The following is a 20,564-nucleotide window of genomic DNA, read 5'->3' on the forward strand; positions in this document are numbered from 1 at the left end:
CTGCAGGCGTAAAGCTGATTGGTAAGTGTACAACGAGATGAAACGCTACATACACATCATAAGCCAGTGCAGATCTCACTGAGAAATCTAATAACTACATACTGTAAACATGCTGCAAAGTGCAAGTCAGTTACAAGTCGGACATTAATGGTCTGAGATTACCGCAGGGCTTATGAAGTTGATAATTATTTTGCGATACCGCATCAGTCACAGCAATTATTCATGTGCATTAACAAAGCTTCAGCCAGGAGGCCAGATGATTATCATGAATAATGCTAATGGTTCATTATGTTATCTATTCCCCATCCTTTTTTGTTTACTAACCTCTCTGCCGATGTCTAGATTTAAGAACAGATTAGGGAGAATACACAATTCACTTTCTGTGAGATAAACTCAGACATGGTTAATGTAACAGTTTAAAAGTTAAGGATGTTCATTGTCTCTCTTGAAAAAGTGCAGAAAAGCAATAAATATACCTTAATGTTAGTCTTGTAAATACTGTGAACACATAATGAATATGGGATGTTGAGCTCAGATCAGACGAAATCCTTTGGCTTATTGCTAGAAGATTGGACTATAACCTCACCAAAGCAATTGTGCAGATAACTACTGTTTAGCAAACCTTTTTCTAATCTGAACACTGGAATTTCAAATGTTTGTAAAATATATCTGTCACCGTCCTGTCTCTCATTTTTGTGATTTGTTCCTCTCATCACTTCAGTCTTTTTATGAAATTACTTTTTCATATTGACTCCATCATCTTACCTCTTGAAGAGGAGGATGGCAATGACGATACAGACGATGAAGATGACAGCCAGCACAGGCCCCACCACCCACAGGAGCCCCTCCTCCTCATCAACAATCGGCTGCGGATCCACGTCCGATGAGGTCACAGGATCAGAGTAAGGGCTGGTGGCATACATGGTCTGGAGGAAGGTGTAGTTTTGTAATTTTCACACAGATACAAACCTGCATTATGGATGAACTTTGTATTTTTTTACTCACGTTCTCAGAGAGGTCCAGCAGTGCGAGAACAAAGAAGACGTACTCCTGTCCATTCTGCAGCGGACGGTTGCGGAAGTCACCGTAGTTTCTCCCATCGCCGAGGGTGAACTCCATGGGGAGGGTTTTAAAGTGAGCAGTGACGTAAGCTCTGGGATCCGACTGTCCAGCTTGTCTACGGATACGGAGGGCGCGACTAACACTGGTTCTGTTAATCTCTTTCAAGAGCTGAAATGGAGGGAAATAAAAGACAAAACCCATGAGTACCTTCATCTAAAAAATGAAAGGAAATTAGCATAGTTTGTTATAAAACGATGAAATTCCATAAGACACGACACTAAAACCTTCATTAAAAGGGAAAAATAACTTGGGTACAAATGTCTTCAACATTTTGAAGTTTTCAGTCACAAATGTTTAGAAATTTAATGTAAAACAGCAGAATTGGACTTTTCTTCGAAATTTGGTTCCACACAAATATGCTGTGTGAAGGGTGGACGTAGCTATGGTGGCAAAACCCACGGCTTCACAGATCAGCATCTTTAAGTTTAGTTTATTTTGCCTCTCACCATCACAGCTCAGTCACAGGACAGTAATGTCCTACAGCGTACCCTGCTTTATTTTACTCTCAATGGGTCCATGACTTATCAAATAAATATCATGCTGCACTGCAGAAGATTTCAAACCGGTGATTCAACCCCAAAAATCATCAGGAAAATATTTACTGCGGCAATAAATCAAGAAAGGAGTATTGTGACAGGAACGAGTTTCATTGGCGAGTACAAGACAAACAAAGAGCTGCGAAGGAACATAATAGGTTCTCTTTAATGTTCTGAGCTTCTTCTGTGTGACAGGTAAGCAGTTACAAAGTTTACAGCCAGCAATTTTTTATTAAAAACTTATAATGGATCCTGAACTACAAACTCTTCTACATTGTGTAGCCAAAAGGCCAAACTATGGAGAGATTTCTGTCCTATCAAGGATTGCTGCTTAAATGCAATTCGTCACTGCTGCGGTTGAACATTTATACATATGAATATTTATTACATATGTCCATATATTCTATATGTCCTCACAGTTAGTTAAGAAACCATATTTTATTGTGCCATAAGTCCCAACCACTGTTGAAGGGACTGGGATCCTTCACTTGAGCGGATTTTTATCATAAATTATGACGATTCTCAGAAAAGCCAACGTTTTACTATTCACAACATGTGTACACTAATTAGAAAGTCATTCAGCACATTTAGCAATCAATATTAATATTGCTTGTCGATACACAATAAGATAAGAATGAGCGGCGCAAGAAGGTCACAGCTCTGGAAGTGGAATTGGAAACGACATGGCAGTGAAAAGTATTGTTTGGATTTAATATGCAGTTGATTCCCATTGTAAGACGGAAAAGACTGTCTCAGCACTTTTCTTTGTGTAACCTAAAATGCTTACGAGGCACTTAATATCAGCACTTTATGTATTAAATATGATACTTGGCATCATATTTCATCCAGGAACCTAATAATAGACATCAGCATTGCCTGAGACACGGTATCATCTCATAACAATCTATCTTATTAGCCGTTTGGTATCATCACCTGTCTGCTCCACGTCTCACCTCATCTAGGTTCATCTGGTCTGGTTCCTCCCAGGGATTCAGGAACTTCCCTCCTCGCTGCTTCTTCAATGGCACCACCACCACATAGTAACCCCTGAAACACAACGCAAGCTTTGTTTAGACTTGAAGAATAAATACGCTGGACTGGACAGTGTGGTTTGGCAGTTTAACGTTAAAATAAAGCATGACTGTGTACTGGATTCTGCAGCAGCAGCAGCTGTGACATGCGGCAAATCTAAATAATGTGGCGGTCTCCGGTATAGAGGGATGTGTCTTTAAGCAATGTGTGAGAACAAAAATAATAACATCATTGGAGATTGTGCTTTTTTCCCCCCAGCAGCAGGCAGACCGTAAGTCTCCGCCAGGCGATGAGCGCACAGACACTGAAATCATCCGTGTGTCCCCAGGAGATGACTCACGCCAGCGCTCCAATGCTCGCGCTTAATGAAGTAACTTGCTTTGTGTCAAAAGAGAGGAGATGCGATTTTTTTTACAGCTCTAAAGATGAAATCCAGATAAAAAAAAACAACAATCCGCAGTTAAAGCGAAGAGAAAAAGACGCTCAAAAAAATGTCTTATGGTGGGTTTTATTATTATCGCTATCAACATCGGTCTTAGATCAGAATAGACGTTTGTTTCACTGACAGAGCACAATGCTGTTTGTGAGCCTCAAAATGACAGGAAAGAACTGAGAGAACGTGTTGTTGGAGCATAAGAGCGGCAGCGGAGTGATTCATGCTGTGCTTTACGGATGGATACTGAACACAGCATCCACTCGGTGTCTGTGTTTGTTGTCGGTTAGAAAAAGCAGATGAGATTATGAGCTTTGTGCTTTCATTTGGCCTGGTGTGGGAGTTCTCAGACTTGCTTTGCTGCCAACTCACAGACAGAGAAATCCCTCTTGATAGACCAATAAATGAAGAGCAACAGTGAGAGGAAATTACCTCACAGGGCTGACAGAACAATTCATTTAGGTGTAAATTATGCACAGGTTACAATTTAAATGCTCCCATCAATCCAGTCTCAAACTTCTATACCTGACTTTAGCAGTGGTCTGTACAGACGGCAGCTGCACAGTCACCATGCCATCAGCGTTGGTCTTCCCCACCACGGTGGGTTTAGTTTTCAGGATGTCCGGAGCAGTGGTGGCGGTAACACGGTGCTGAAGCCCCCCGGCACTGTTGGCTCGGTTTGTAAGCAAAAAGGAATACTGGGTGTCGGGTTCCAAGCCGGTGATCAGCTTCTGAGTCTGCTTTCCGTCCACCTCCACAGACTGGCCCTTTCCATACAGAATCTGGACATGGGTGGGTCGTATTGTGTGAGAACTGAATTACACATATAGGATACAACTTAAAATCCAGCACAAACTCTCTTCATTTCCTGCCGCAGGGAAAGATAAGCTTTCATTTTGGTTTCTTTTGGGATTTTTTTTTCCTTTCATAAAAAGCATTTCAGCAGCAGTTGCAGAGACATATCAGCAAATTTTAACAATAAAATAAATAATTCCGATTTGACATGTGAAACCTAAAGTGGCTGTTCAGACAAAATATGAGCTTTCATCCCTTCAAATGCTGTCAGATAATATGTCAAATGAACAAGTAAAACCTGGTCTCTATAAAGCAGAACTGGCAACATTTGATCTGTTTTTATTTGCTTCAGAAGAGAGCACCACAGACAGTTATTTGAGGCCCTGAATACAGTGGGAACACTCGTTTTAATGAACTACATTTGCATAAGAGAACATTCCAATGTACTCACAGTGAAGGGCTGGGTAGGGTTCTTGTCTCGGATCTCCCAGGACAGTAGAATAGAGTTCTTCATGGCAGCTTTTACTCTGAAGTTGGTGGCAAAAACTAAGAAAAATAAATAATAACACAACAAACACAAACACGGTTATGCTTCTGATCTCTCGACTGAACAACACCTCTACGCCTTACCTGTGTCGGTCTCGAGCTAATGTAGCTACTCGCTCTGATCAACACACAAGACTCTTACCTTGCTTTGGGAAAAGGACGTTGGGTCTAAGACTACAGCGACAAGACAACGAAAAAGGACACTTAGGATGTTGTCACCAGACGTGCGTGTTTGAGAGTGTGTGCATATGGGGAATTGTGCGCATAATATTTGCACAAATGTGTTGTTAGGAAGTGTGTCTTGCATCCTAACCAATGAAGACAGGGTTGTTAGAAAGTTGAGGGAGTCCTACCTTGGTCTATCCGCTGCGTCCTAAACTGGACACTTGGGCTGTATGGCCCAGGACCCACAGCTGTGAATGCGCACACCCTGACATCATACACAGTATCGGCACTCAGACCTTCCAACAAAACACTTGACCCTGGAGTGGGCACCACAACTTCTGAGGCATTTCCTCGACTGTTTATATCCTTGTACAGCACTGAGTATTTCACAATTTTCCCGTTTTGCTCAATTAGTGGCACTGATTTCCACGCCAGCCGCAGGGAGCTGTCAGAAGTCTCCTCTGAGATTATATTTTCTGGGTATCCAATTGGGGCATCCTCTGGAGTAGTAACCTCCTTCACTGCCTCCTCTCCATAGCCCATTTTGTTACGGGCGGATAGTCTGAATACATAGTTGGCTCCTTTGTGGATGTCCTGGGCGGTGTAGCGGTTCTCCTTGGTGGGGAACTCTACCACCGTAAAGGGGAGAACATCTGTGCGACCAAAGGTGAGGCGGTAGCCCAGGAGCGGGGTGGGTGGGTTGGGAGGCGGGTACCATTGAAGCAGAGCTGTGCTGGTGTCCGTTGCGCTCACCATCAGTTTAGGCTTCTCAGGCACTAGAAAGAATGAGAGAAAAGAAGAGTGTGATGAATAGAAAATGATGCAGTTGCAAAGCATAATATTTACAACCTCAAAGGAACTATGATAGGAGAGAGTGAGACCAGTTAAATGGTTTAACAGCCTCTGATGATCATCAGTGAATCTCAAAAATCAGGTATTGTCGTTTTCTGTATGCTTGCATTCCCTTACGTGGCAGGGCGGTGCAGACACTGAGAGGTTTGCTGCGAGCACCATCTCCCTTGGCAGTGTAAGCGCCTACTGATACCGAGTAGGAAGTGTCTGCCTTTAGTTCGCCAAGAACCACCTCCTGCAAAACAACACAACAGGGTCAGCTGCAAAGCTCTGTAAAGACTAAGTAAGGCTTCAACTAAAAAAAAAAAGAAATGTCTGACTGCAGGTGCTTATGACCAGTTTGACCAAAAGTATTTTTCTGAGTTAGTTTGAGACTGTTTTGCAGCATATTTTGGCGGCTATACTACTTTTTTTCAGGCCAGAGATGCGTTTCTTTTCCTTCTATCATTGTTCCCCTATCTGGTCCCCTGGAGAAAAGTAGATAGACTTTAAGATCGCTTCAGCAAAAGTCAGTATTCAGAAAGAATCAGATGATCTCATTAGAAATTGAAAATGAGGTTCACTTGCAGCACAAATTCATTTAGCTATGCTGAAAACAATTCTTGGCCCTGTGAAAAGCATCGTCCCAATATTTTGGCACTGCCTACGAGTGACTCATAAAATCGGTTATCTACGTGCTCATCCAGGGTCCTTTATTAAAAATCCTGGGGAACACAGACTGCTGGGATGAAAAACAAAACCCCTGCCGCATTCCATCTTTGGTCTAAGGAAATTGTAGGTCTACTATCTCATCAATATGACTCATCTACTCACCCCGCTTTGTAATTACTATTATTAAATACAAGGCTTCAAGATCAATTTACTCACATATTCAGCTGAGTCATCATATTCCCACTGAAGGACGGAACAGTACGGAGAGGAGCGTTGAAAGAAGAGAGGAAGGAACAGTTCTTAATGATCTGAAAGATGTCTTTATATTGAGTATAGCTTTTAAAAGGGTATGGAGACGTGCAGATAGTCTGTTGGTGGGAAATTCAGAAATGTTTACACATAAAAATCTCATCCTGCAATTGACAAGTCAAACTTAATTCATCTCTACTTCCAGAAAATGAATATAATGAATACAATGAAATGAATGAATACTTCGCAGAGAAGTATATTTGTTAGTTTCATCAAATGTTTACAATTACTACTGCTAAAACCTAACACCAATACTAATGACACTACTGACACTACAACTACTACTACAATTTTAAAAACCTATTCGTTATAACTTTAAAAAGTCAGTGTCCCTTACAATTTTAAGTTCAAGGAACTTGAAAAGAAAAGTTGAGGTTATTTCAAGGGAAAAATGTATTTGTTTTGAAAAATTAAAAAAAAACAACTCATCTTGTCTTTAAACTGCGTCAACTTAACATTCCAATGCAATTAAGACACAAACTTTTTAAAGTTATAACACGTAGTATTTTGGTTGCTTTTTTAAACATTGACTGGCAGCAGTATATGAAAAGACGTTTGGGCATTTACTCCATGTCCTTGATATCACATGCGTTTCTGCCACTAGTTCAGTCTTTATCAGCTCTAGTTGGACATTCGGTTGCACAAGTTAGTCTATTTGACCCACATGAATAAAAACTCTCAGTTGTCACTTTTTTTTCAGGAACTTGCGGCACTTTTCGTTCGTTAGTTCCATCAGAGGCCTGACTAGTGACACGGTGCTACGAGTTTGCATGCCGACCTGAGGAAATGCACCTAGTTTATTAATGACCAAACAACTTTCCCTAGCAGTAGAGTGAGATGACAATGGCGGTGTTACCTGTGAGTCCTCTATGAGGATGTCCTTGATGAAGGGCTGACCCTGAGGCTCGCCGTAGTTCATCCTCACATAGTGGACTTGGTAGCCTCGGATCTGACCGTGCTGCCGCTCAGGAGCTGGTGCTCGCCACTTCACCCTAATGGCCGAAGCATTCACAGTCTCTGCCTCCACCCCTCGCGGAGGACCACTTGGAACTAAAAATGCATTTTGGGATAGAGGTCAAGTGTCACAGATGATGGGCACTCAAACTTCTCAAGTAAAGGCCTTCACTTTTACAGATTCTTTAAGGGGCATATAAAAATATTGAAAAAAAAAGAAAAAAATTGCAAAAATACAACCCTCCAAAAAGTCTAAATCTTCTGTGATGTCTGGGAAAAAAAGTCAAAATAGTAAAAAAATGAGTACTTGAGGAAAAACATGGAGGAAGCAAATGCAGAGAAAGATAAGAATGGCAGATTGAAAAGGATTTGTTGCCAGGGGCAGTCAAAGAGAAAATACTGTTATCAAGAAAAACCTCTCTTGTGCTGCCAAGAACTATACCCCCCCACCCCTTCATTGAAACATAGGGAGAAGATGATATTAAGCAAAACAAATATTACAAATATTGCTAAAATTCATGTGAGCACAGTCTATTTAATAAATGAATTCTATTTTCGGTTAAACAGCCTGAGATTTGGACGGACAGACCAAGGTGAGGAAAGCCACCGCTTCAGCCAGAGTGTTTTGTCTTGTTGAGGGAATATTGTTATTCTCAGAAAAGGAATCCAAAGCATCTCTTTCCCCACAAAAGAGGGGATTTTAGAGGAAAGGGGAGAATATGGAAAAAATGCACTGGTAAAAAGAGGATAAAAACAGCTGCTGGGGGAAAAAAGGGGGTTGGTATTGACACTAGAAAGCAGTGGCGAGGGAATAGTGAGGGGAGATTTCCGGTCCTGGTTGTAATGGAAAAAATGGGAGAGGTTTTCAAAACTGGAGGGTTTGACAATGCATGATCAGTTAAGCTAGGAGCTCAGGAATAGCCAGAGGAAGAACCTTTTCTGTTAGTTTAGGGTGCTCTGTGCACATCAGTTGCACGTTAGTTAGGAAGCCATTGTTAGTGGGGCGGACCATCCTAAGACAGGCATGGGGGTGGGGGTTTTGTTTGGAAACATACCATCTTCCTCGGTGCGGATAAGCATCTGTAAACTTTCCGGTCCATCGCCAGCTTCCGTCTGTGCCCGCACTGTTATGCCATACTCTGTCCATTTCTCAAGGTTTTCCAAGAGATACGGAGAACTTTCCGGATGAATTCCATCAATTACTTTTGACGTTTTGTTGCCCTCGGTAGTGGAGTACTGGATGATGTATCCCGTTATGATGCCATTCTGAAACTCCAGAGGTGGTGGTGCCCAACTTACCAGGATGCTAGTAGAGCTGGGGCTGGTGCATGTGATATCCTGCGGAGGCGCTGAAGGAACTGATTGGCCAAGTTTTGAGGAGGTAGAGTAGGAATTGTTTGGGTAAATGTCATTTGGTTGTGTGTGCAAGTTGTTGTTGGTGGTGGTGGTGGTGGGTGGAGAGGTGAGGAAGTGCGGTTTGCCGTGGAGGGATGGGGATGATATTGAGCAGACGAGAGACAGAAAACAAAAGACAAAGAAACAAAATGAAAACAAAACACTGGAGAACAGAAGCTCTCACGAAAAAAATGACCCTCTGACTAGAAAGTCAGATGACTGAACAAAGATACTGAATGATGGGTGTCAACGTCTGTTTGATAGAAATGCTTGACTGATGAAAAAAGAGTGAATGACTTAAGAGAGATGCAACACAAAAACACTGACTAGAGTCCAAACACACACACACACACATACCTGCCCATTAACTTACTTGTTCTTACAGCCTAGCCAAGCCTGAGTGCTTGATCCATGAGGGAGTTCTCATCTCTAAACCTTCTTACCTTGTTTTTACTGAATTTCTAACAGACCTCATATTGATCGCCAACAATGTAATCATGTTATTGTACTGCCAATTAAGAATGAACTGGTTCAAAATGAAGGGATGTTGGAGGTTTTGGAAGGCATGAGAGTAATTTAGCGCTGTATTTGTTGAAATATCAAACTTGAGGTCAGTTTAAAGTCTCAGTTAATGTTGTGACAATGCAAAAAAGCAACAATGATACAACTGCCATGTGTTTCATAAAAATATCTTTCTGAAACGAAACTATGCAAAATGCAGAATTTACACTGAAAATAATTGCTCCTCATCTTTTGTTTTAGTTCCTATTTTGCATTGTCAAAATTGAAAAGAAAAACAACATTCCCTTTATCTCACTTGATACACACACACACGCGCGCGCACACACACACACACACACACACACACACACACACACACACACACACGGTGAGTCAGTCACACGCTGCTGCATGCTGCAGGACTTACGGGTCTGAGGTGTGTCAATGGACACTTCGTTGGTGTATGCACCGATCCCATGTTTGCTCCTGGCAGCCAGCTGGAAGGTGTAGGCAGAGAAAGGCTTCAGGTTCTTCAACAGGTAGGAGGTGGTGGGCTCGAAGCTCACTTTCTTCTGTGGGGGACATGAAGATAAGAAGAGCAGAAATAAAGAGGGAGGGTTGAAAAAAAAAGTTCATACTGCAGTTTTATTATAACCTTTCTTTCTACACGCTATTCTTAAAACCAAACAAACCTATTAAAGATAAACCGATTACTGGCATATCTGATTGTTTGCAGGATATTTTGCAAACTATGTGAAACATTTTGTTGAAATTTGGTGTAAAGATGGTTTATACAACAAGAACAAGTGATGAACTTTTGGAAGAGGTCTGGATCAAATCCTGGACCCCAGGAACTCTTCTACGCCACTGGTGTGATGTCGCTGGTTAGAGGTGATTTTCTGGACATGTCAAATCACTGTCAATCAAAGTCCACGCTAAATGACTGAAAGAAGAATGTTTCAGCTCACGGAAATGATCTCCTCTGGAATTGTGATACTGAAGACATGTTTTCAATACAATCATTTTCAATATCCGGAAAGAATGTTTCCATAATTTGATGACATTTTTGCATTTTAATTTGGGAGATTAGTATCAATTTATCAGGGTTGGCATGGATCATATTTTGGAACTGGAAGACCTATTTTGGGTGGTTGGGCAGAAAATTTCGGAACATATTTTAATAGTATGTTCATACTCTATATCCAGGTCGTTCTTAGATGGATAATTCATTTGGTTTTACCCTCTCTGACCTGGGTCCATCTATCTTCTACCTGTCCATTCTCCTGAATCTGTGTTCATCATGTGCCATCCATTCAACATAACCATCCAGTCATTCACGAGTCGAGCAAATCCTCAAACTTGTCATTCTCACCTCCTCTGTGTCGTCAGCGCGTCGATAAACCAGCTCATATCCTGTGATCTGGTTGTCAGGACCGCCCTGGGGTGGGGCCACCCAGGACAACAGGATACTGGTCTCAGATTTGGCCTCCCCTTTAAATTCTGAAGGTTGGGATGGAACTATAGAGATGAGAAGGAATACAATTAGTAAAAGACAGTTAAGATATTTCCTTTAAACTTGCAGCCAACCAGAAGCTGTGTTCCATTCTTTTCTGGTGTCTTACCTCCAGTCTTGGCTATAATCTGCAGGTCCTGGGACAGAGGTCCGTCACCCACAGAAGTGAAGGCCAACACTCTGATGTAATACGTCTTGTTAGGTGTCAAACCCTGGATAGTGATGAAGTTGGCGCTGCGCACCATCTGCTTCTCCCACTGCACAACACAAATACACAGCTCACAGATAAGCGCGCTCATCAATTATCGCTGGTCTCTCATCATTGATGAAGAAGGACAGCATGCACACACACCTGGTTGACTGGCAGCGTGTTGTCAGAGGTGTAGTACACTCTGTAGCCAACAACCTGTCCGTTAGGTTCCTCGGGCTCATCCCAGTGGATGATTGCTGTCGTAGTACTCAGCATACGACCTCTGACCTGCAGGATATACAGGAACGTCAGCGACATCACACCCAGATAAGATATTCTGTCATTTCATGAGTGAGTTTGTGTGTGAAGAGCTTTGAGAAGTAGAGGCTCAACATTTCCACTTTCATATTCTTTACATTGATATCCCCATTACCTGACGGGGAGGAGAGGAGGGGGCCTGCTCGGCTGTGCGAGCTTCCACCACTTCACTGGAAGGGCCCTGGCCAATCGTGTTCACGGCTGCCACCCGAAAGTCATAGTGGGAGTAGGGGCTGAGGCCGCCCACACTGTAGCGCGTTGTAGCAATGCCATCAATCTCTTTATAGGGGTCCTCAGAACCTTTGGCACGATGCTGGATGGTGCAAAGATTAATAAACACAAATGTTGGTGCATGAACCGACTGTGAACCCCATGCCCTTGGTAATCAAGATTTAAGCTAAAAGATACAGGATGGAATGAGACCGATCACGTCTCATGTAAATATGAATGGAGTATTTCGAAACTGTGTAAACAGTTCCGATTTATTTTTATATTTCATTGATATTTCAGCATTTTTTTTTTTTTTATGGATGTTGTGTTATATGTGATTGTCTGTATCTGTCACGCACCTGTATGATGTAGTAGGACACGGGTTCAGGATTTCCTGAGTCCCAGGTCAGAGTAATGCTAGTTGCAGTTCTCTCTGTCACCACTGGGGTGCCAGGAGCTTTCGGCAGAGCTGAGGGGGTGAGAAAATTAATTTATTATCCCTTAAGTCTGGTTTAATGTGGGTCTAATCTTGTCATTGGGTGATTATCACAGTCTGCATTCTCCACCAGTTCCATCTTTTTCATTCCGTCATTGTCCTCTCCACTATGAAACGACAGACCTAGCATGCTAGTAGCAACCTGCAGACTGAAAACAGCTAGTTTTGGCAGAGATCGTAAAATTAGGCAGGTCTGTTCATGAACGGTTATAAAGATATACAAAAAAATGTGGATATAAAAAACAAGTTTCCGGATTAGAACACGATTGGTGGGACTACACCAGACTAACAACCCTTTTATGATGTTGATTTTCAACCAAGTGAATATAGTCAATCACATCAGGGACTGTTTCAACGGGCCTCTGGATAGATATAAATTCAAAAATAATTAAGTTCTGAAAAATCTGAGCTGTAGTCAGCTATGTTCATCAGTTAGTTACTGGACCATCCATATTAAACTCTGGCGTCCCAAAGGAAATTCATTATCTTATCAATAATACAAAAACATTTCAGCGGGGGACAAGAGAAGCTACATCAAAACTCCTTGTGTGGTAGAACTGGCAGTTACAAATACTGTCATTAGTTGTCACAAAACAAGACAAGCTTTTGTGTTTTTGTTTTTATCCTGAAGATCACTCATTGTATTTCTTGTCAGTTCTTTTTGCGTGTATTTTTTCTTTACATATTTATTGCATTTTTTATGACCCTCACTCCTAAAGGAAGTTATTTTACTTGCAAGTATTACTTTGTACTTTTAGATTGCTTCACCAAAAGTGTCCACTTAAGAGAAAATACACTTGGAATACGTAAAAACCAAAGTCAAACTATTGCTTCCTCTCTTACATACAAATAGTCCCCTCTGCTCACCCTTTTACACACACACACACACACACACACACACACACACACACACACACACACACACACACACACACACACACACCTACCTTTCACAATAATCTGTGCCACAGCTTCAATCACGCCCAGCGTTGACATGGCGACACAGGTGTAATTGTTGGACTGACGTACATCGGTCAGTTCTAGGACGTTGCGGCCAATGGGCATGTCATCCTCGGGTGTCAGGTCTTCAGCTCCCAGCATCCACTTAACATACGGCATGGGGGAGCCCACCGCCACACAGGTGATGTTGACGTTCCCCCCTGGCATGATCTCGCTGTCGGCTGGGGGAATGGAGAAGCGTGGGGGGACACGGCGAACTGCACCACATTGCGATAAAAGGCAGGAGAAGACGGACGATTAGAAACTCATGACTATGTTGCAGAGTAAAGGACAGTCCAGTGGATGGGATAAGAACTCAGGGGTGATTTTGTTTTTTGTTGTTTTGCTATGTGATTTCAGATGAAGTGACATTCAGAGAAGCATTAAGACATTCTGGTACATCACCCGTAGGGCGCATGTGATATCAAAATGTTTTATTCATGATGTTTATAGGTGTGCACCATTTAATATTTTACGAACAGAAGCAAAAAAACAAAAAAAACAAAACAAAAAAACCCACCACAAAACAAAATCACAGTAAACACACACATGCACTCACAGGAGAAATGAAAAGAACTTAGGGTACAGTACATCTCACAGGAGTAACCTGTACGATACAGGCAGGTTTAAACCTTCAGTACAGCACATAAAAATAGCCGGGAACACACAAACACAAATGGCAGTTTGATGGAAGCAAAGAAATACTCGGGAGAGACTCAAAAGAGCCACACAGTCGTTACTGTACCAACCTTCTCGCAGCTCTGCAGAGGGAGTTAGGACAGAGCACGGCGGGAGGAGGAGGACGAGGAAGAGGAGGAGGAGGAGGAGGAGGAGAGGAAAGAGAGGAAAATGGCGAATATCAGAGAAGAGACAGGGAGAGAAAACAAGTTAGACAAAGGAGCATGGCAAGGTGGCAACAGACAGAGGGAAAGCTAAAGAGAAAATAAAACAAGAAAGAAAGGAAGAAGGGGAGGAAAAATAGATGCCATAGACGGCCAGTGTGTCGGTGGAATCCTTTCTGTTTCAGTCGAGCTCCACTGCTGGATGTCTCCAAAGACCGCCTGTCAAACACTCACTGAGCAGCACCGCAACGTTTTACTGGGCCTGCAAGCACTACACTAGACACACATCACTGACTCTGCACTGCTTGTGTGTGTCTGTGTGTGCACGCATTGATGTGACACACACACACACACACACACACACACACACACACACACACTAATATATATATATATATATATATATATATATATATATATATATATATATATATATATTAGTGTATGTATGACATGGATGTGTTTATATTTGTGCATCTAGCAGTGTGTGTTTATTTTGTATCCCCTGGAGCATAGTTAGAATCATAAAAGCATGCTACGCTGTTTAAATCCTGCTTTTTTTCCCTTTTTTTAGGGGTGGGGGTGGAGGGTGTTGGTGGTGGTGGGGGCTGACAACAGAGCAAAATGCCGCGGGAATAAAAATGTCTTGGAGATTCAAACATTTGGTGGGAATGCGTGTTTATGTCTGTGTTTGAAAGAGGGACAGCGCCTGAGGAGGTGTGTTGCCTGTCAGATCTGGGGAGAAACCACAAGTCTTAACCAGACAATGATTTGTTATTTTTCTCGAAGGTCTAAAGGCTAAGAAGGGGGGGCAGAGAGATTAATAGCCGGAGTAAAAAAAAAACATTCGCCCTGCCTTGACCGATGTGAGGAAGCTCTAATATTTTTGAATCACCATCATGAAAGCCAAAAAATTACATCACTGCATGATACAATATTAAAAACATTCCTAACAGAAAAAAAACAGGTAAACATCTTCTAGAAATAAATATCCAAATCTTTTCACCCCCCCTCTTACCTCGTACATACAGGTTAGCTGGGGTGGAGTAGCGTGTTCCATCGCTGTTGGTGGCAACACACTCATACTTGCCCTGGTCTGACTCTTCACTCATCTCTATCTGGAGGGCACCTGGGTGGATGTGGAGGAAGAGTAGGGGAGAGAGTGAAAGATATTGAGAGGGGGGAGGAGAAAGAGAGAGAGTCACACAGAAAGATTGAAGAAACAGTGATCAAACAAGCCATAAAGGGTAGAGCACATCATTTGTTCAAATAGAAATGGTAAAAGCTCCATAAAGGGTAAATGAGTCCGAAGGCATTTTTCAGCAAAAACGGAACTCTGAGGAACACACAGGGCTAAAAAAAAAAAGAAAAGAAAGAAAAAAAAGAGAAAAAAAAGAAAAAGAAAAAAGGAGCCAAATCTTTAGGGACACATCAAGTTTTTATCACTGTCAGCAAAAATGGCTCAAAACAAAGGTCAGCATCCTGATATAGAAATGGGAGGGGGGAAAAAAGCACTGATACAAAGTCTATAAAAACGGATAATGTTCTTCATGCAAGACAGAAACAAACAAACCAAGCAGCCAAAATGTTGAGAAATCCAGTCACAAATGCAGCCTTTTGAAAAATATTTTCTGGAAACTGAGATGCAGATATATTAGGGAGTCAATCACTTTTCAAGGATAAAATTTGACAAAACGATTGCCAAGGCAAATAAGAGAACCCCAACCTTCTCAGATCCACCAATGGGATCAGGAGTGTGATGCTGTTAAATGCACACCCAATCAAGGAGGTAAAGACATCAACCAACCTCCATCAAGGCCAACAGGTTAAAAAAAAAAAAAAAGAACGACATACGCAAAGCCTTTGGAAGGGACCGATGCTTTCTCGCTCCCTGAAAATAGAAAAACGGTCAAAAAATGTCAACTAGAGGTTGTTTAAAGATGGTGTAGTAAGGCAAAAAAGCGCCCATTAAAAACTTTATCAAAAAAGTGGTTGTTTGGGGCTTTTTCTCGGTAATGAGAGAGAGAAAAGACAAAGTAATGGTTTAAAAAAATCATGAGGAAATGTCTGCGTTTGTGTCAGAGTGTGTGTGTGTGAGTGTGTGTGTGTGTGTGTGTGTGTGTGTGTGTGTGTGTGTGTGTGTGTGTGTGCGTGTGAGTCTTCGCCATCTGGACTTTTCAGGCTGAGCGAACAACAGCTGGGAGGGAAAACAAAACTGGGACGTTTGATTGGGCAAATATAGACAAGATAAGAAGGAGAGGTGGGATCAAGCTTGAGACAAGAACCCCCTCTAAAAAAAAAAAGAAGAAAAAAAAAAGAAATTAATTCACACAAAAAAAAAAATCAAAGAAGCAAACAAACAGGGGTTAAAGTGAAATCACCCCAAACTAAGCAACAAAGAAAGTTGTAAACACGTCATGCTTTAGACTGAAGATAAAGTCGATGTTAAAAAAGCTAAATGAAGTTAAATCAATGGACATAAAGGCGAGATCACAATATGGAGAGGAAGGAAGCGATGTGTTTTTGTCTTAAAGGGACTGAGATGGGCAAATGAAAGGATGGAGAGATGATGACAGACAAGAAGAAGGGGAAGGTGATTAAAAGTCATAATGAATAGCTTGCTCAATTCCAATTCCCCCCCCCTCCTCCTCTTGCGCCTGCTGCAGATCTGAAGCAGCTGGATGAGTATCACCAGGATGGAAGAGTCTGAACCAATATTGATTAACCCATCTCAGGCTGCTTTTCAGATCTGTGAGACACGTTAGAACCAGGGGTGGGAATGGAATCAGGCGTCTGTGTCATGTTGGTCCTCCCAGCAGTCTTACCTCGTATGGGCGTGCCACCTGAGTGGGCAATGAATGCACGAGATTAGAGAAGGAGAAGAAGAAGAAAATGTTAGTGCCACAGAAGGAGTAAGGGAAGGGAGGGCTACTGAAAGAAGGGAACTGGGGGGGGAGTAACTTGGAAAGGAGAAGAATCAAATTTGAGAGAAAAAAAATCTCTAGGTATAGATCCTTACAGAGTAAGAGGAAGAGAGGGAAAAAACAGAAAGAGGACAGAATAAATAAAGACAGAATAAGGCTGAGAAGAAAAAGACAGATTCTAGATAGAGTGACAGAGCTACAAAGGAGGGGGGTTATTGATTTGACTTCATTGACTTGCAGCAGGGGCAGATGTGGCTGTAAGAGTAGGGTAATGTCTGCACTCATCTGGCTCTCTAAGAGGTGGACTGGGACTCGGGGTGTGATTAACCCAGCAAATGTAAATCTAAAATAAGTAAAAATCCAGCCTCCGATAATTTAACGCTTCTGCTTTTTTGTGTGTGTTATCAGCAGTGAATTTCCAGCGGGACACTCAGCCCCACGGAATCAGAAGGAAGTGAGCGCTCGTAGACTAACGACCACACAATGAACCGACTTCAAGAGAGAGGAGGCAGCAGATGGTGAGCTAATAGTGACCTCCTCAGACCACAATGCAGTGCAGCCATGACAGTTTATCATCAATAATTCTCCCTGTTACTTTTCTCGACTGTCTGATAAATCATTTGAACAAATGAGCGAGCCTCCAGACTAGTGACCTCTGTTGCTGGAAGGCATCTTCTACTCTTATTTCCTAAAGGCATTCAACAAAAAAAGGGGAAAAAAAGGAAGAAATTAATTACCATTCATTATTGTCAGAACCCAAACTGACATCTTAAATTTACTGGTTTCCTTGAACAAACACTCCACAATCTACAGATGTTTTATTTAAAAAAAATAACTTTAAAAAGAGAAAAGCTGAAGAAGGTACAAAAGAGCTTGCAGCTTTTTCTTTTCTTCATATCAATCTCTTTATTCTTCAATAATCAAAATACTTGCTATTTGGATGGGTATATATACCCATCGTCCTCTTCCGCTTATTCCTACACATTAAGGGTCGCGGGGGGGCGGGGGGGGCTGGAGCCTATCCCAGCGTCAACGGGCGAGAGGCGGGGTACACCCTGGACAGGTGGGTATATATATAAATATATAAATATATAACTTTATTACCTCTGTTGTTGTCAGGACTATGTAAACTGTGAAACTTGGTGGAAGTGTAATGTGGGCCAGGGGAATTTCAAATTCATTTCACACAGAAAAATTGCATTTTTTTTTTTTTTTTTGTACACTGAGTTTGGCTGAGGTCTTTAGTCTCCAAGCACCTGGATGACGTCATATGGCCTTGGCGGAGTTGCAGGCTCTCTGAGTGCCCTCTAGTTATCATTAATGTCTGACTTTTCCTCAAAGGAAAAGTTCTAGATTACACACACTAGGTACATGAGAATATCCCAGGTTTACTCTCAATCATCGGTCAAACAGCATTCTGGGAAATGAAGGACATCACCGACTGAAGTGAAGATGAAATGGAAATTATACAACTTGCTGCAAAATAACCAAACATCCCCATGTGAATTAAACAATGACGCTAGGCTGTTGAAGGCTGGATTTTTTTCCCCCCTATACTTGCTGAACTCATCTGGAACTGCTCTATCAAACTGTTCCCAAAACCAATCTTGTGTGCAGCAGTAACAAGTTTAGCTCTATTCATACTAAGCTGTACAGTCACTGTCTAGAAGTCTGAAATGTGGTAGCCATTGATTTCTTTGCAGTGGCTCCACTAGAAACCTACCTAACAGCCATCTAGAGCTGATGACTTATTGACTGGTAACTCTATACAGCCGAGCAGAGAGAGTAAGTGGGTGAGTGAATGACAGAGTGAGTGAGGGAAAGAATAATTGAATACGTGAAGGAGTGGAAAAGTAAATTGGTGAGTGTGAGGAGGAGTTATTGTCATTCTTGGGTGGGTGTGGAAAGGCTGCAGGTGCACAGGTGAAGGTGAGGCCAGCTAAGTCTAGGGTGACAGAGATATGTGTAGGTGTGTATTTCATGTTTGGACAGTTATTTTAACCAACACCATGTATAAAATGAGTGCCCGCAGGCTTGAACTGCTGTTTGTTTCTGTATGTGAGCCTGTGGTGGAAATTATCTTTGTGTGTGACTGTTAGTAAAATGCATGCCATGCATTTTAATAACACCTCAACATGGTAAAGGTGAGCAGCAGCAGCAAGAGTATAGCAACATTAGTGAAAGGTATATAGAAGAGTAAACAGTGAGGGTGTGCGCCTCGGAACAAAAGCACTTACCAAAGGACTCTGTGGTTAAAAAGATACAGAGAGAAAAGAAACAGCACAGACATGGCATTACAATTGGACCATTGGTTACACAGAGGAGTTGTAGAAACACCTTGAAAAGCACTGGAACTCCCCCAAAAAAGTCAAGGATATCGATTACCTACAGCATGAAATCGTTATAGTCTACTACTTTGTTTTCATAACATTGAAAAAAAAAAAAAGACTGGTAAGTCACACGTTTCTACATTTTAAAGTCAAGCTGAAATGAAAAAAATGCCCTTTTGACAATTCGAATTCAGATCCTTGGACGCATGTATCTCACCTTTAGCAATAGTAAAAATAAAAACCGGACAGGAAACATCGATTATTATTATTATATTCAGCCGATGTAATTTGTACACATGTACCCATCAATTCATATCAACGATATCATGAGAAACACCTGTGATTGAATCTTCAAGTATTAGCGCTAACTGTTTGAGCTCAGATGTATTAGCTAACTAGCTTGCATAAATGGTACATCAGTGTATCTTTGGCTATTCGCTAACTTACACCCTGATTTCTTTCTCCAAAATACCGTGGTTACTGGCCTGTTGGCACACATTTATTCATGATGATGAAATGGGTTCAGTTACAGCTTCACATTATGCATTTGGCATCGCTCCCTCTTCCTAAAGGTTACCCCAGCTAGCTATTAGCTAATACTAGCCACAAGTTCTAACCACGTCAAAGATACGTTTTAATGATTTTAAATCATCTAAATTTATATTTCTGGAATATTTACTTTACAAAGACAAAACATTTTAACTGAGAATGTTTTGGTGATCATTGTTGTATATTTAATCTATGACCTGGTATTGACGTTTTGACAATGTTTAGGGAAGGTTATCTGATATTTGAGATGTAAATTCTGGGGACAACATTAAAAGTTATGCGCAAAAAATATTACCAGAACATTCAATATTCTCATAAGATACTACCCGAGACTGCTCGCCCTGCAGTTTACCCCATAAGGGCCTATTGTAGTATCACGCACTCTGGATACGTCCACATGTTGGCGTGCCAATCAATTTCCTCCAAAAGTTGTTTCCTGGCTTTCTATCCAGTTTCACTCAAATACACTGCGGTTAATCATTCTGAAATGCTGTTTCAGCTGGACTTTAAAATGTAGCAGGTTTGTAAATCCTTTTCAATATTTATTTCTTAAGTCAAATAAAAGTCACAGAGGGAGTATAAGCAGGGACTTGGGGGTTCGAGCCAGCTAATTCATTTAAAAAAAAAAAAAAAAAAAAAAGCAGGGATAGAAGCAAAGAGGTTGTTATCAACAGAGAAGCCAGAGAGTTGGGGGTCCAATCACAAGAGAAGACTTTGGGTCCAAAGTTGGTCCCTGGAAGTAGCAGGAGCGGGACTGAGAAAGGAGGGGACTCGTTAGGATTTTACACACTACTGTGGCTTTAGAGAGGTTGGACTGGGACATCATTTATTCTGTTTTTATGAAAATAATTTGGCTTGGAATTTAGAAAATTGTGTCAATATTTTCCCTCAAATAACATGGA

The 20,564-nt window shown here is 41.6% G+C and overlaps 1 protein-coding gene across 17 annotated transcripts in view; it reads right to left on the minus strand.

The window, feature by feature from the left end:
- ptprdb (protein tyrosine phosphatase receptor type Db) overlaps nucleotides 1-20,564 on the minus strand; it is a 162,315-nt gene that overhangs the window by 25,623 nt on the left and 116,128 nt on the right. For 7 of the 17 annotated variants that reach the window (XM_086211379.1, XM_086211378.1, XM_086211376.1 and 4 more), the window contains 20 exons: nucleotides 16,685-16,702; nucleotides 14,878-14,988; nucleotides 13,767-13,778; nucleotides 12,966-13,235; nucleotides 11,882-11,991; nucleotides 11,428-11,625; nucleotides 11,157-11,282; nucleotides 10,914-11,061; nucleotides 10,664-10,809; nucleotides 9,719-9,863; nucleotides 8,451-8,753; nucleotides 7,298-7,491; nucleotides 6,349-6,375; nucleotides 5,599-5,716; nucleotides 4,818-5,405; nucleotides 4,370-4,464; nucleotides 3,649-3,905; nucleotides 2,612-2,705; nucleotides 1,006-1,230; nucleotides 766-926 (listed from right to left, as the gene is read on the minus strand). In XM_086211379.1, coding sequence (XP_086067505.1) covers nucleotides 766-926; nucleotides 1,006-1,230; nucleotides 2,612-2,705; nucleotides 3,649-3,905; nucleotides 4,370-4,464; nucleotides 4,818-5,405; nucleotides 5,599-5,716; nucleotides 6,349-6,375; nucleotides 7,298-7,491; nucleotides 8,451-8,753; nucleotides 9,719-9,863; nucleotides 10,664-10,809; nucleotides 10,914-11,061; nucleotides 11,157-11,282; nucleotides 11,428-11,625; nucleotides 11,882-11,991; nucleotides 12,966-13,235; nucleotides 13,767-13,778; nucleotides 14,878-14,988; nucleotides 16,685-16,702 — 3,346 coding nt within the window. The remainder of the gene's footprint in view (nucleotides 1-765; nucleotides 927-1,005; nucleotides 1,231-2,611; nucleotides 2,706-3,648; nucleotides 3,906-4,369; nucleotides 4,465-4,817; nucleotides 5,406-5,598; nucleotides 5,717-6,348; nucleotides 6,376-7,297; nucleotides 7,492-8,450; nucleotides 8,754-9,718; nucleotides 9,864-10,663; nucleotides 10,810-10,913; nucleotides 11,062-11,156; nucleotides 11,283-11,427; nucleotides 11,626-11,881; nucleotides 11,992-12,965; nucleotides 13,236-13,766; nucleotides 13,779-14,877; nucleotides 14,989-16,684; nucleotides 16,703-20,564) is intronic. The other 10 variants (XM_086211385.1, XM_086211375.1, XM_086211384.1 and 7 more) reach the window with 5 other exon arrangements.

The sequence above is a fragment of the Aulostomus chinensis genome, chromosome 8, assembly GCF_037954235.1.
Source record: "Aulostomus chinensis isolate RoL2024-O1b breed Wild chromosome 8, RoL_Achi_v1.0, whole genome shotgun sequence".
In the NCBI taxonomy this organism is placed as follows: domain Eukaryota; kingdom Metazoa; phylum Chordata; class Actinopteri; order Syngnathiformes; family Aulostomidae; genus Aulostomus; species Aulostomus chinensis.